Below are 14,726 nucleotides of genomic sequence, written 5' to 3'. Positions count from 1 at the left end.
CCCCCCCCCAAAAAAAAAGTATTAAAAAAAAAGCAATCATTTAAATTTGAGTATTTTCAGGTTATTGTGGTGTTACATTAGTTTTGAACTGTTTGGAGGTAAAACGAGAAATTCTTTGATCTTGTTGAGAAAGCATACGAAATTGTCAAATCTGATTGAACAGCAGAATTTGAATATATCTACAAGAGAAAACTCAGTATGGGGACAGGGACCAGAAAGAAAATTGGATCAGGCAAAAGTAAGATAAAAGTTACCTATGTCCTAGGCAGTAAACCTATTGCTTTGTTTGGGGAAAACAAAGTAATTTTGCTTTCCCAGTTTTTATGCTGACAGACTAGAAACAGCATTTCCAAAGTAACAGATGCTTAAAAACCCATATTTTGGCATTGGCGTTTTTGTATCCTTAGTTGATTATGAGTAGGTCTGATCTTCTGAATATTCACTTTATTATAAAGCATGAAGCCCTGATTTTGGCATCATCCCACCCTCACCTCAGCCTAGCCTCTCTTTGTTGCTTATTCTGAACCAAATCATTAACCTATACAACAGCCACATGAGTTTTTATATCTAGTATAGGTGAGTGTGTGTGGCTTACAATTCAAGGTTGGTAATGATTTGGAGAAACAAGTAGTAGTTTCATTGTATCCCCAGTTTTGTGTATATATTATAAGTACATGTGCAGAAATAACACCAAAGAAAAGACTAGAAGCAAATACATCAAAGTGATAGGAGATGTTACCTGTTTGGTGGTAATTCATATACTTTCATAAACCTTTCTGTGTTTCCTAAAATTTCTGTAACGATCATATAAAACTTTTATATTAGAAAAGGAGACCTATGAGAAAATTACTAGTAAGTGTGAAACAGTTGTTTAACAGTGCTGACCCCAGGACCAATCAGAAGTTGACTTAAAGCACACCATTTACATTTACTGAGAGTAGGAGGGACCCTTATTGAGCGAGCACCGAATAGTTTCCATAGTTAGCATACATTACTACATTCGTTTTCCATTTTAAGGAAGAGGAAACTGATCCTCCCAGAAGTGAAGCAACTTCACTATCCTTGAACCCACATCAAGTAAAAGGAAGAGAGTGTTGGAGGGAGCAGACTGGGCAGAAAAGTAACTAACAGAGAACAAACCCAGGTTAACAGTTGGCCATGGAGAGTCTGGAACTGCCCATTGGTCTTGAGTTGATCACACAGGCATGGAGGTTGCCTCAGAGCATCTGGGCCTGCGCCTGGGGGCAGCCGGGCCCTCCAGATCTTGGTGACTTGTTGGGCCCTTGGCACCACACGAAAATACTGGAATGTCGAGAAGGAGGACCCCAGAAGAGACTTTCCAGTTAAACTAGAGAGAACAGGACAAACATCCTCACTTGATTTTCTCCCAGTTGAAAAGTTCAAAGCATAAGAAAATTGTATTTAGAGCTCCACACAGACATTAAGTGCTGGCTGAGCATTTAGCATGTATGAACATTAATGACGTATTTTCATCTCACTGATGAATTTGCACCCATGGTGACTGTTAATTTTGCATCTCTCCTATCCAGATAGTGTCTGCGGTCCAGTACTGCCACCAGAAGCGGATTGTTCACAGAGATCTCAAGGTGGGTTCCTGTGCCCTCACCAGTGGGTGCTTTTCTTGTATGTGCTCAGTTCTCCCGGCAGTCATAACCCAAATGAGGCCTAGTTTAGACTGTGTTGTTAAATAAGAAAAAAATAAATCCTATAATAATCAAATCCTTCTAATCAAGTTTCAGTAAAGAGATTAAAAATAAAAATGAGGTGTTTTTTTTTTTTTAATTCAATGTATTGGGGTGACAATGGTTAGTAAAATTATATAGGTTTCAGGTGTACAATTCTGTAATACGTCATCTATATATCACATTGTGTGCTCACCTCCCAGAGTCAGTTCTCCTTCCATCACCATGTATTTGACCCCCTTCACCCTCTTCAGCCATCTCCCCTCCCCCCTTACCCTCTAGTAACCACTAAACTGTTTTCTGTGTCTATGAGTTTTTGTTTGTCTTGTTCCTTCGTTGCTTTCAGTTTTTTGTTTGTTTTTAAGCTGAGCCACCCTGCCACCTGTTGGCAGCTCAGTTCAGGCCAGGACTCGAACCACTGTTGCTCAGCTCGCACTCTTGAGCGAGCTCTTAACCAACTGAGCCACTTGGCCGGCCCTGCTTTCAGTTTATATCCTACATATGAGTGAAGTCATATGGTTCTTGACTTCTGTCTGACTTGTTTTGCTTAGCATAATAGTCTCCAGATCCATCCATATTGTTGCAGATGGCACTATTTCATCTTTTCTTATGGCAGAGTAGTATTCCGTTGTGTATATATACCACATCTTCTTTATCCAGTCATCTATCGAAGGACACTTAGGCTGTTTCCATGTTTTGGCCACCGTAAATAAAACTACAACGAACATCAGAGCACCTACATCGTTACGGATAATATTTTCAGAATTTTGGGGTAGATACCCAGGAGAGGGGTTGCTGGGTCATGTGGTGATTCTAGTCTTAGTTTTTTGAGGAGCCTCCATACTGTTTCCCACAGCAGCTGCACCAACCTGCCTTCCCACCAGCAGTAGATGAGGGCTCCCTTTTCTCTGTAGCCTCTTCAACACCTGTTATTACTTGTCTTGTTGATAGCCATTCTAACAGGTGTGAGGTGGTATCTTATTGTGGTTTTGATTTGTATTTCCCTAATAGCTAGTGAAGTTGAGCATTTTTTCATTTATCTGTTGGCCGTTGGTATGTCTTCTTGGGAGAAGTTTCTGTTCATGTCCTCTGCCCATTGTTTAATTAGATTGTTTGTATTTTTGTTGTTGAGTTGTATGAATGCCTTGTGTATTTTGGATACTAGCCCCTTATCGGAGGCATTGTTTGCAAATATCTTCTCTCATTCGGTTGGTTGTCTCTTTGTTTTGTCGATGGTTTCTTTTGCTGTGCAGAAGCTTTTTAGTTTGATATAGTCACATTCATTTATTTTAGCTTTTACTTCCCTTGTCTTTGAGGTCAAATTCATAAAATCCTCTCTGAGCCCAAGGTCCATAAGTTTAGTACATATGCTTTCTTCTATGCAGTTTTTGTTTCAGGTCTTATGTTTAGGTCTTTGATCCATTTTGACTTAATTTTGGTACATGGTGACAGATTATAATAGTCTAGTTTCATTCTTTTGCATGCGGCTTTCCAATTTTCACAGCACCATTTATTGAAGAGGCTTTCTTTTCTCCATTGTATGTGTCTGACTCCTTTGTCAAAAATTACCTGCCTGTATTTGTATGTGTTTATTTCTGGATTTTTAATTCTATTCCATTGGTCTATGTATCTGTTTTTCTCCCAGTACTATGCTGTTTTGATTATTGTTGCTTTGTAGAAAAATAAAAATGAAGTATATGAAAAATATTTTACATTTTAGTCAGAGCAGCTGATAGTTGGTCTCTGGAGAAAAATCATCACACCAGCAAACAGATGGGAGCCTCCAAAAATGCCCGCTCTCACCATGTCAGCCTTCTGCCCGCTCTCAGCATAGGAAAAGGTTTCCTATTTCACAGGGGAAACAGAAACACCAGGCCGAAATCCCCTTGATTTCCCAGGAGGCCCTCCCTCAGTTACACTACACCCGCCTTCACCCCTCAGAACTTTCCTCTTGTTACAGGACAGTGGGGCGCCTCTGTGGGGCCCCTCTCTGTGCTCTGGGTCTTGTCTCCCTATAGGGGCTGCTGCCCTGTCTGCGGCCTCCTGTCGCCCATTCACTGTCTCTGTCAGCTGGCGCTCACCAGCAGCACTCACAAGAGGATGCCCAAGCCTACACCATCTTTTACCAAAAAACCTCTCCACCCCACACCCCTTCCAGATACACTCTTTTTCTCTCTTCACCCTCACAGCCATATTTCTCTAAACACTATCTAGATCCTGTCTTAACTAGATGCTCACGCCCTCTCTCTCCTCACATACCTGCTTGTCACAGACCTGCTTGTTCCTCTCCGCCCCACCCTGGCTACATTTGCACCCCTCTAGAGCTGCAGTAGCCTCTGTATGTTGATGACCCCCAAATCCATTCTTGCAGCCTGAGCTCTCTTCTAGGATCCAGTATCCAGCTGACAAAAAGACACCTTCACCTGGGCATCTGTCAGGCCCCTCGGGAAGCTCTTCCTTCCTGACCTTGAATATTCCGTTCTCATCCTGATGACAGATGTCCCTTAGGCGCCTCTCTCTCCTCTGCTCTGCCGTCCACTCAGTCCCCGGGTCCTTTAGCTTCTCCTTTCTGTCCCCATTACCACTGTCCTCATTCAGACCACCAGCATCACATACTTGGTTACCACACTAGCTTCTTGCCTGGTCTTTCCTGCTTCCAGCTTGGCCTCCCTCCCATGTGGTATCCCCATTGCACCCAGAATGGCCTTTGAAGAACACAAGTGAGATCGCTGTTCCCGCTCAAATAGCTCTTCTGTGGTTTCCCATTGCCCTGAGGTTGACAGTGCAAATTTCCTGAGTGCGGGTCACTCTGCTGGCCCTTGGTGATTCAGCCATGGCCACATCCCCAGCCATCTCTCTCTCTCTGCACCTTTCTTCTACACACTGCCTGTCAGTGTCTTGAGCAAAACGTTCTCTGTCACCTTCTGAGTTTTCATACTGCTTATTCTGCCTGAAATATTTCTCGTCAGCATACCCACTAATATCAGCTAAACCTTCAGGCAGTGGCTTCAATCTCTCCCCCTCTTTGGAACCATCCTGCACCTTTCAGTCCAGGCCTGCTGCCCCCACCCCTCCTTGTCCTAGCACTTAGGTCAGAGTGTAGCTGCTCATTTTTCTGCCTCTCCTCTCCTAATCCATGAGCTTCTTAAGGGCAGGACCCTGTCTGTCTTGTTCATCATTATATATCCAGACACTAACATGATGCCTGGTGTGTAATGGCCACATGGTATACATTTGTTGAAATAAATGAAAACCTGTATCTTACTTGAGGTCTAGGATTCTCCCCTCCCCAATAATAGCCATTATACAGCTATTTAGCAGTTTTATGAAATGGCTGTGCACTTACAGAAGCATTTACTTGGTAAAAGCCCTTTTTTATTATTTAATTAAAACTATTTAAAAGTTGTTTGTGGGGCGGCCGGTTAGCTCAGGTGGTTAGAGCGCAGGCTCCTAACACCAAGGTTGCTGGTTCGATTCCCACATGAGCAGTGGAGCTGCATCCTGCACAGCTAGATTGAAGACAACAGCTTGACTTGGAACTGATGGGTCCTGGGAAAACACACTGTTCCCCAATAAAATTTCTTTAAAAAAATAAAGAAAATAATAGAAGTTGTTTGTTTGTTTTTTTACCGTGGGGCATTTGTTTATATTAGTGCTAGAATTAATCCGCACCTTGTGTCTGTTACTGGTTTTTAATGTTCAAAAATCAGAAATTCTGATTTATTTCCTCTTTTTTCTGGAAAGAATGTTTTCTCAGGATGTAGTAACTTTATATGATTACAAAAGCTTTTATGAAATGCCTAATTCTATCACAGTTCTAATTACATTTTGGTTAAATTTCATTTTTGTCTTGATGTTTTCCCTCTAGGCTGAAAATCTATTGTTAGATGCTGATATGAACATTAAAATAGCTGACTTTGGTTTTAGCAATGAATTTACTGTTGGCAGTAAACTGGACACGTTTTGTGGCAGTCCTCCATATGCAGCCCCAGAACTCTTCCAGGGCAAGAAATACGACGGGCCTGAAGTGGACGTGTGGAGCCTTGGTGTCATTCTTTACACCCTCGTCAGCGGGTCGCTCCCCTTTGATGGACAGAACCTAAAGGTATACAAAGCACTTACTTACACCAGGCTCTTCAGAAAGCTAAAAAGACTTCACAGCATGGCGAGTGCTGGTATCTTCATGTTGTATCAGTATGTGGGCCTTGGGGGTTCTTTGTTAACCTCAGAGTTGGCTCACTAGTTTTCTTTCCTCTCTACCTCCCCAAAGGAACTGAGAGAGAGAGTATTAAGAGGGAAATACAGAATCCCTTTCTACATGTCCACAGACTGTGAAAACCTTCTCAAACGTTTCCTGGTGCTAAATCCAATCAAACGAGGCACTCTAGAGGTAATCGCATTCGTGGAGATAAGTAACCACTTTGGAGAGTCTTTAAAGTATTTTTAGAACTTTGATTGGTTTGTATGATATATTGAAAACTACCCTGGGGCTTTAAAGCAGGAATTGAGCCATTAAAAACTTTTTTTTAAGTTACCCTTTGAACTATAATTGATGACCTGTTGAAAGTAAATTTTCCTAAATATGGTGATGATCAGAGTGTTTTGTTTTCTGCTACTAACGAACAGTTCCCTTGCAGCAAATCATGAAGGACCGGTGGATCAATGCGGGCCATGAGGAGGACGAGCTCAAGCCATTTGTTGAGCCAGAACTAGACATCTCAGACCAGAAGAGGATAGGTAATTCACCTGTGCCTGCGTGCTTGTGTGTGTGCATGTAGCACATTTCTGGTTTGACTCCTGTATGCCTAAGATGGAGATAATGGGAAGTTAAGGATCAGTTACATAAATCCCCTGATCTATTTTGTCATGTTCAGGAACTTAGCTGCAGTTTGCTATACTAGCGTTAAGTAACTCAGAAATGAGAAAGCTGCCCATTTATGTTAGAAAATGTGTAATCTTTTGGGCCAAATAAAGGAAAAGACTTTACCGTGTAACACAATGATTTCTTATTCAAACAAAACAAATAAACTATATTTTGCCCTTCTTTTAGATATTATGGTGGGAATGGGATATTCACAAGAAGAAATCCAAGAATCTCTGAGTAAAATGAAATATGATGAAATCACAGCTACATATTTGTTGTTGGGAAGAAAATCTTCAGAGGTAAGAGTAATCAGAGATAAAAAACAAAACAAAATATCCTCTATGTAAGTTATAAGTTTATGTTAGATCTCTTAATTTTTCTTTACTATGTGTAACATTTGGTATATTATTTTTCAGTTTACTTGTGAATGAAAAATGTCGCTCTTCTGACTGTTATGAGCTAGCTACTATTTTAACTTTAAGGTATAACATCCTTACTAGTGGATATTGTCACAAACTTGGTTTTCTTAAATTAACCTATAGCCATGAATACTTTAGAACTAATACAAAGTATCAGATAAAGTAAATAGAGCACTTTCAGTTATTTGAAAACACTTGGAAAGAGGAGCATCAATACTTACCCCTTTGTGACTTTTTCCCACAGTCAGAAAAGCACTTGGCCTGAGCTTCGGGTTGTCATTTTTGTGCACTGTGATTCTTCTCTCTAAATGAGCTATTTATGAGAGGTTTGTGTGTTACGAGAAGTTTAGTTTCCTAATAAACCATTTGGGTTCGTGTTGTGGTTTGCTCTGTTTTTCTCATTTTCTCTTAGCTGGATGCTAGTGACTCCAGTTCTAGCAGCAATCTTTCACTTGCTAAGGTTAGGCCAAGCAGTGACCTCAACAACAGCACTGGCCAGTCTCCGCACCACAAAGTGCAGAGAAGTGTTTCCTCCAGCCAGAAGCAGCGGCGTTACAGTGACCATGGTAAGTGTGTTCTCTTGGCAACCCCCCACTGCAGGAGGCATCTCCTCACCTTGCTGGGGACTCCTGAGCTGCTTGCCCTTCTTGGCACCTCAACCACTCTGCAGGTGCTGGCCTGATGCTCTCAGTGCTCAGTGTCCTGCACATCCCATGGGCTTCACTAGGGAAGGCCTCGCAGGCTGGAAAGCTCACCACGCAGCCCTTGGGGACCCCTTTTTCAGGCTCTGGTTCTTCATTCTCTTCCCATCTCTGCTTTGGGCTTCCTTTCTAGAGTTACACGGTCTAGTAGAACTTCCTGCAGTGCTGAGAATGTTCTACAGCTGTGCTATTCAGTATAGTAGCCAGTGGCCGCATGTGCCTGTGAAGTACTTGACCTGGGAGAACAATTTTCAGTTTTGTTAAGTTAAATATATATAGCCACATGTGATCAGTGGCTGCCACATAGGAAAGCACAGCCCTGAAGAAGACGTGGTACCCCAGTTTTTCCTTAATTGGCTTAAAGTTTTTACCTGTGTCATTCTTAGCCATATCTAGCTGTTGGTTTATCTAAACACCGACTCAACATTTCACGTGGAAGTGAATCTTTTCTGAGACTTAGGGCTGGCTCTAAAGGGGATGCTTACCAAACTACACAGTCTCCCTCCAAGGCACTCAGTCCCCCGCGTGTGGAAATGCAGAGACTGTGGCGTGTGTGTTTATTTGCCTATAACTGTGAGTGTTAATGTTTCAGGTATTTCTTTTAATTCCAGGATTCAGGAACCAGATCAATGTTGACTTGGTCCTAACTTTTAAAACTACGTCCTCACATGGCACATCCATTTACCTCTTTTTTTGTTTGTTTGTTTTTTTAATTGGGGAAGGAAAAGCCAAGTTGTTGTCCTTCAGTCTTAGTTGTGGAGGACACAGCTAGCTCATCTTCAAGTCCTGGCGCCATTCAACCGCCCATCGGCAGCTCGCAGACGCTCAGTTCAAGGTGCCGTGTTCAATCTTAGTTGCGGTTGGGCATAGCCCACCATCGCATGCAGGAGTTGAACCGGCAACCTTATTTTTAGGAGCACGTGCTCTCACCAGCTGAGCCATCCTGCCAACTGTTGGCAGCTCAGCGGCAGCTCAGTTCAGGTACAGCTCACTGGCCTATGTGGGAATCGAACCGGCGATGCTGTTGTTCAGAGCTCATTTTCTTAACCAACTGAGCCACTTGGCCAGCCCCATTTACCTCTTGTTCAGTTCATTTCCCTCTGGATGTTGGCCGCTTCCATCCGCTCACTTTCAGAGTTGGCACTTAGAACTTCAAAGAGCATTCTAGTGTGGACAACTTTGGTTTTATACAAAAGCGATGACACTTCGCTTGGCTTCCATTTCTCTTTCTGCTGATACCACCTGTCTACGTGATTTGGTTGAAGCAGCACCTTGTACTGATACAGTAAGTCCCCGACTTAACGAACGAGTTCCGTTCTGGGAGAACGTTCGTGAGTCTGAATCATTCGGCAGTCCGGCAAAGTGAGTCTTACACGCCTTTGACACAAATACACAATGTAAAGCCAGTGGTTGAACGATTCATGTTATAAGAATGAGCGACATCTACCATCTTTTCGCCTCTGTCCAATCTCTCAATTATTTTCACACTTGTTTCCAAGGTTATTGCGTTGCACTTCCTAGCAGTCCCCTCCACATCACCACTGCTTTTCCTTTTGCTTCTGGACATCCTGGGCTCTGATTGAGCACTGTACTACTGTACACTATCGCACTGTACAGTAAACACAGCAGCACAACTGTGACAATGTCTGGCAGACACGGGAGCTACTTGCGCGATTTGTCCGCATCTACGAATGTTCATAATGCGAGGTCCGTTCGTATCTGAAAGTTCGCAACTCAAATGTTCGTAAGTCGGGGGCTTACTGTATTGTCAGTAAATGGTCTGCATGTCTGCTGTTCGAGGGTGTCACTGAAAGCTTAGAACCCGTTCTGGCGCCAGGACCTGTGCTCATGGCATTTGCACACTGGACGTTGATCTGGGTCTCGGTCTCTCCTTTTTGTTCATGTCAGTTGCTAACGAGGAGTTTTCAGTGCTTGTGGACTGCAGGGCAGTTAGCAAAATGTCTGCATATTGCTCTAAACCATCCAGTTTAAAGGGAGTTGTCCTAAATCCTGGAAGGAAGCTGGGAAGGGGGTTTTCTCCTATCTAGTTGACTATCTTAATAAATTCTTCCTTAAGCACATAGGCTCTCTCTGGGTTGGTGATGCCCGTTTCTACAGCTCAGAAAATTTTAGAATTAAAAAGAACTTTAGACATGGTATCATACACTCACCAAAAACCCATTTTATCAATAAGGAAATAGGCCAAGAGAGCTCACAAAGTCTCCTGCCATTACATAGACGAGGGGACACCTGGCTCAGAACCCAGGACTCCTCGTCCCTGGTCTCGTCCTCTGTTTACTAACTTGCCCATTTCCTCTTGGAGTACTCTTTTTCTAATCATCATCATCCTTCCTTCTTGGAGCCTCTAATATTCAAAAGAAGTTCATAAGAGAATATTTCCAAAAATTCATGTACTTTTTTATTCTTTATCAACAAAGGAAAGATTTGATTATGCCTTTGGCACTGTTCCTTTAGGTGCTAAAAATGAGATAGGCTCAAATACACTGTCTAATAAAGCACATCCACTCTATTCCAAGTGAAGACAGATGCCTGCAGCCAGAGCAGCCTGGAGCTCATCCTCTGGCCTCCCCTCATCTCTTCCCTCGGTCCCTACTTTTAGAGACCAATGATTGATATATGCCTGCCTCTAAAATCACAATTTATCTGTGGTTCTTAATTTGGGACCTTTGTGTGTGTATGTATTTTTCTGGTAAGGGTGATCTTTATTAGATTTTCAAGGAATTCTTTGTCTTGTTAAAAAAAAAAAAACGATAAAGAATCACTGGTTTATTAATAAATGGTACTGGGGCAATTTAGTAGTTATTAGAAAAAGTAAATTTGTATCCATTTCTCACATCTTATACAAGGGTAGATTCCAATCGGAAGGAAGATGTAAATGTAAAAAAACCACAGAAATCGTAAAATAAAACATGAAATAATTTACGTTATAGCTTGGACTACAAAAGGCCTTTCTAACTATGGCCCCAAACACTAATAGCCGTGAAAGAAAAGACCTGACAAATTGACTACATGAAAATCCCATTTCTGTGTGATACATCCACACTGTGGAACACTGATCAGCAATAAAGGAACAAACTATGACACACAGCAACGAGGATGGATCTCAAGGGAATTATGCTGAGTGGGAAAGAAACCTCTAAAGGTTACACAGAGGTGATTCCATTCATGTAACATTTTGAACTAACAGAAGTACACAGACGGAGGACACATTAGAGGTTGCCAGAGTTAGGGAAGGGTTGGGGTGGAACAGGTGGCTTTGGCTGTGGAAGGACGGCCTACAAGACCCTTGAGATGGAGCAGGTCTGTGTCTTGGCAGGTGATACTCATCTGGATCTGTAGCTGCGCCCAAAGTGTGTACAACCAAATACACACCGAGACACAGATGATGCAAGGAAAACTGGGCAGTCAGAATGAGGTCAGAGGATGATGTCAGTGTCCGTTAAAATGGCCAAATTAGAGCTTAGTTGTTCTCCCATAAGTAAAATGAAACCCTTGTTTAATTTTAATTTAGTTACATGTAGATTTACCATTTAGATTTTTTGTTTAAGAAGTAGCTTTTCTGCACCCCATCCCTCTTTAATAGACCTAAAATATAGTTTCCTCCACAGAATAAATGATGATCATTTGGTACATTCCTTAAGGTTACCACTGCATGTCATATATAATGAGTACACTAGTTACCTTGTTTATTTCCATAATTCTTTGAGCCCCGAGTCGCCTGTGCTACTCTCAGGGTCTTCAGATGGTTTATTGTAGGACATAAGTTACTTGTCCACCCAGGATTTCCCTAGACGCACTCTCTCTGCAGTGGGGGTGCGAAGGGACCTTCTTCGCCCACTGCCTCCCTGTCACTTGCGTGAGAAACATGCTTTCCTCTGCATATGCCATCTTTCCCTGTTTACTCAGAGTCCTGTTTATCTAGAACAGGTCGGCAAACTGCGACTCGCGAGCCACATGTGGCTCTTCGGGTATGTACATGTGGCTCTGAAATAAAATTGAAAATGAAAATAAAACTATCATAGTTTCATTTGTAAAATTTTTAAAGGATATTGTTCACATAATGGTAATTTCATTTGTTTTATGGGTTTCAAATTTTTAAATTGTTGTGAGGGACAGGATTGGCTCTTCCATCTCAGAAGTTTGCTGACCCCTGATCTAGAAGATTGAGTGCTTTAAAAAAGATCCAGGAGGGCTGGCCGAGTGGCGCGATGGTTAAGAGCTGGCTTGGAACGCCAGAGGGCCCCAGTTCGGATCCCGCATATGAGGGCCAGTGACACTGCCCTCTACAGCTAAGATGCTGAACAACAGCTCAACCTGGAGCTGGGCTTCCGTGAGTCACCAGCGATGGCATAGGCTGCAGCCCCTGCTGCAGTGGGTTGCCATAAGCTACTGTGTGTAGCCAGCAGCTGCCGTGAGCGGCCGTCCAGAAGCCAGCGACTGATCTGCCTCGCCCGGGAAGAGCGCAATGGTGGTGCCAACTTGGGCCAGTGAAGCAAGGTCCTCCACAACTAGACTGAAGAACAAAAGGACAGCAACTTGTCTGTTCCCCTTCCTTCAATTCCCCAGTGCTATTCTCATCCCCCCAATTCCCCAGAAAAAATAAAAATAATAAAAAAAAAGATCCACGATAAAACCGCTAAAGAAATGGCCTGGAAATCTGTACTGTTCTGTTCCAAAAGGGGAAGGCATCTCGTGTACAAAGATAACTCACTCAGATGCGCCAGGTGAAGCGGTTCACTGTGTGATGTGTGTGCATCAAGTTAGTTTGATAAGTTACCTGTGCAGGAACTGCCCCTGAAGAGGTTTCTGAATAGCAACTGGACAAGCTCACTAGCGATAGTTTTTACAAACTTTGAATAGAAAGAGACTAATAAGTAAAATTTCCAAACTGAATTCATTGCATAAGGAAAACATCATACCCAGATGGAAAACATCTTGGAGGATTTTACTGCCTTACATTTCCTTAGTTGAGCAATTTTAGGTCGTCTGATAAAATATATTCCTTTTCACAGAATAAAATGTGAACTGTATTCTGACTTTTAAAAAGGGAACAACTCTATTTCAGCTGGGCCGGCGGTTCCTTCAGTTGTGGCATATCCGAAAAGGAGTCAGACCAGCACTGCAGATGGTGACCTCAAAGAAGATGGAATTCCCTCCCGGAAGTCAAGCGGCAGTGCTGTTGGAGGAAAGGGAATTGCTCCAGCCAGTCCCATGCTCGGGAATGCAAGCAACCCCAACAAGGCGGATATTCCTGAACGCAAGAAGAGCTCCGCTGTCCCAAGTGTAAGTGTTGTCGAACTCCTGGAGTTGTAGGGTTGAAACGCTCCTATGTCCTTGTCTGCCTGGAGTGGCCTGCACGCAGGCCACTGTGCAGCGATCAACTGCTGCGTTGAAGGCATTTCTTGTTGAGCCCCATCCCACTAGATGAGGATCAGACCCTTTATGTCAGGGGGCGTTTCTAGTTATTCCTCAAACATATGCCTAGCGTTGGATTGTGTCAGGAGCTGAGAGATGGAAAGACCTCATGGTCTAGCAGAGGAAAAGAAAACCAAATGATGACAGTATAGAGAGGTGACCACACAGACTGGGAGGTCCGAGGCCAGGGATGTGCTGTTTGCCCTGCATTTTCAAAGGTTTCTCATGACAACTGTGTGTCCTTCCCGTGTTCCGGGGGACCATGCCAAATGCTTTTCCACATATTAGCTAAATTTTAAGGTGAAGAAAATGAAGAAAAGTTAGGTAATTGCCTAAAATTACACTGCTGACCTGAACCCACCTCGTAATCCCTACCCTTAAACCCCCTAGTAAGTAAGTAGTATTTGTTCAATTAAATAGATTCTGTTCATCTTCAGAAACTTTTCCATTAATTAAAGTGTGTTCTATCTGACCTTGATACAATAATAATTATTCCTAGCACACCAATTTTGGAAAGAATTTCAGGAGAAGGAACAATCTTAAGGAATTCCGTAGCCATGCTTTTCCCTACAAAGTTAATGACACAGCCCTCCAGACACCTGGAGTCACCCCTGGTCACCCCTGGAGTGCGGAGCCCGGCGGGATGCTCTGTTGCCCCTTAGGGAATCTTCCCTTTGTGTCAATCTAGGGGTGGGGCTCCTAAAGGGGCCCAGAGCCTTTGGTCTGCTCCATCCTCTGATGTTGGGCTTTATCAGAGTAAACCCTGTGCTGAAAGGGTCTTTAATTCTGGCTTCCTAATGCTGTAAAATTGAATTATCATTTTATAGCCCTGCAGCTTAAATTCAGCCCCAGCTTTTGTTGACAGTTTTCAGGGAAGGTAAGAACCTTGTTCTCTGCCTTCCTAGCTTCCCATCCCTATCAATGCCCTCATCACACCACCCTTTTGAAAATACTGGGTTGTCGGAAAAGTCATGATGCATTTTTGCAACGAAAAACAAAAAATACGTCGTGACTTTTCTGACAACCCAATACATCCCGACCATTATCTATGAGTCACCTGAACTTGATTATTTGTACAAGAAAAAAGTAATGTTAAGATTTTCTCCCATTAGTCTTTGGCATTTTCCGATACATGGTCTGCTCCTGCTGTATTAAAGGTGGTTACTTTTATCTTTGTTTAAAAATGGTCCTTACCTGATAAAATTCCTTTGTTGTGACTTTTGCTCCTTGCTTTTTAATTTTGAAAGTATTCGCTTTTTCAAAATTGATGTGACACTCACATGACTTGTGACGAACCATTTTGAAGCATGCTGTTTGGTGGTGTCTAGTACATCCACAGCGCGCAGCCACAGCCTCTGGTTCCAGAACTCAGCGCCCAGGAAGTGGTCATTCCCCAGCCCCGCCCCCGCCTGTTTTCTTTCCTGGTGGGTTGGCCTGTCCTGGACGGTCAGATCATTGGGCTCCCACGAAATGCAACCTTTAGTGACCAGCGTCTTTCACTCGCATCATGTTTTCAGGGTTCACCCAAGTGGTAGCGTGCATCGGCGCTTCACTCCTTTTCACATGCCACAGTTTTGCTGTGTATCCGTTGTTAATGGACATT

The 14,726-nt window shown here is 43.0% G+C and overlaps 1 protein-coding gene across 13 annotated transcripts in view; it reads left to right on the top strand.

Annotated features, from left to right (window-relative positions):
• Window positions 1–14,726, top strand: part of MARK3 (microtubule affinity regulating kinase 3) — an 89,586-nt gene that overhangs the window by 58,131 nt on the left and 16,729 nt on the right. For 10 of the 13 annotated variants that reach the window (XM_019639312.1, XM_019639315.1, XM_019639311.1 and 7 more), the window contains 7 exons: window positions 1,551–1,607; window positions 5,572–5,808; window positions 5,974–6,093; window positions 6,341–6,440; window positions 6,754–6,866; window positions 7,399–7,552; window positions 12,774–12,991. In XM_019639312.1, the coding sequence (XP_019494857.1) occupies window positions 1,551–1,607; window positions 5,572–5,808; window positions 5,974–6,093; window positions 6,341–6,440; window positions 6,754–6,866; window positions 7,399–7,552; window positions 12,774–12,991 (999 nt within the window). The remainder of the gene's footprint in view (window positions 1–1,550; window positions 1,608–5,571; window positions 5,809–5,973; window positions 6,094–6,340; window positions 6,441–6,753; window positions 6,867–7,398; window positions 7,553–12,773; window positions 12,992–14,726) is intronic. The other 3 variants (XM_019639316.1, XM_019639314.1, XM_019639307.1) reach the window with 1 other exon arrangement.

This window comes from Hipposideros armiger, unplaced genomic scaffold, assembly GCF_001890085.2.
Source record: "Hipposideros armiger isolate ML-2016 unplaced genomic scaffold, ASM189008v1 scaffold_43, whole genome shotgun sequence".
Classification (NCBI taxonomy): Eukaryota; Metazoa; Chordata; class Mammalia; order Chiroptera; family Hipposideridae; genus Hipposideros; species Hipposideros armiger.
This window is presented reverse-complemented; position numbering and strand designations above follow the sequence as displayed.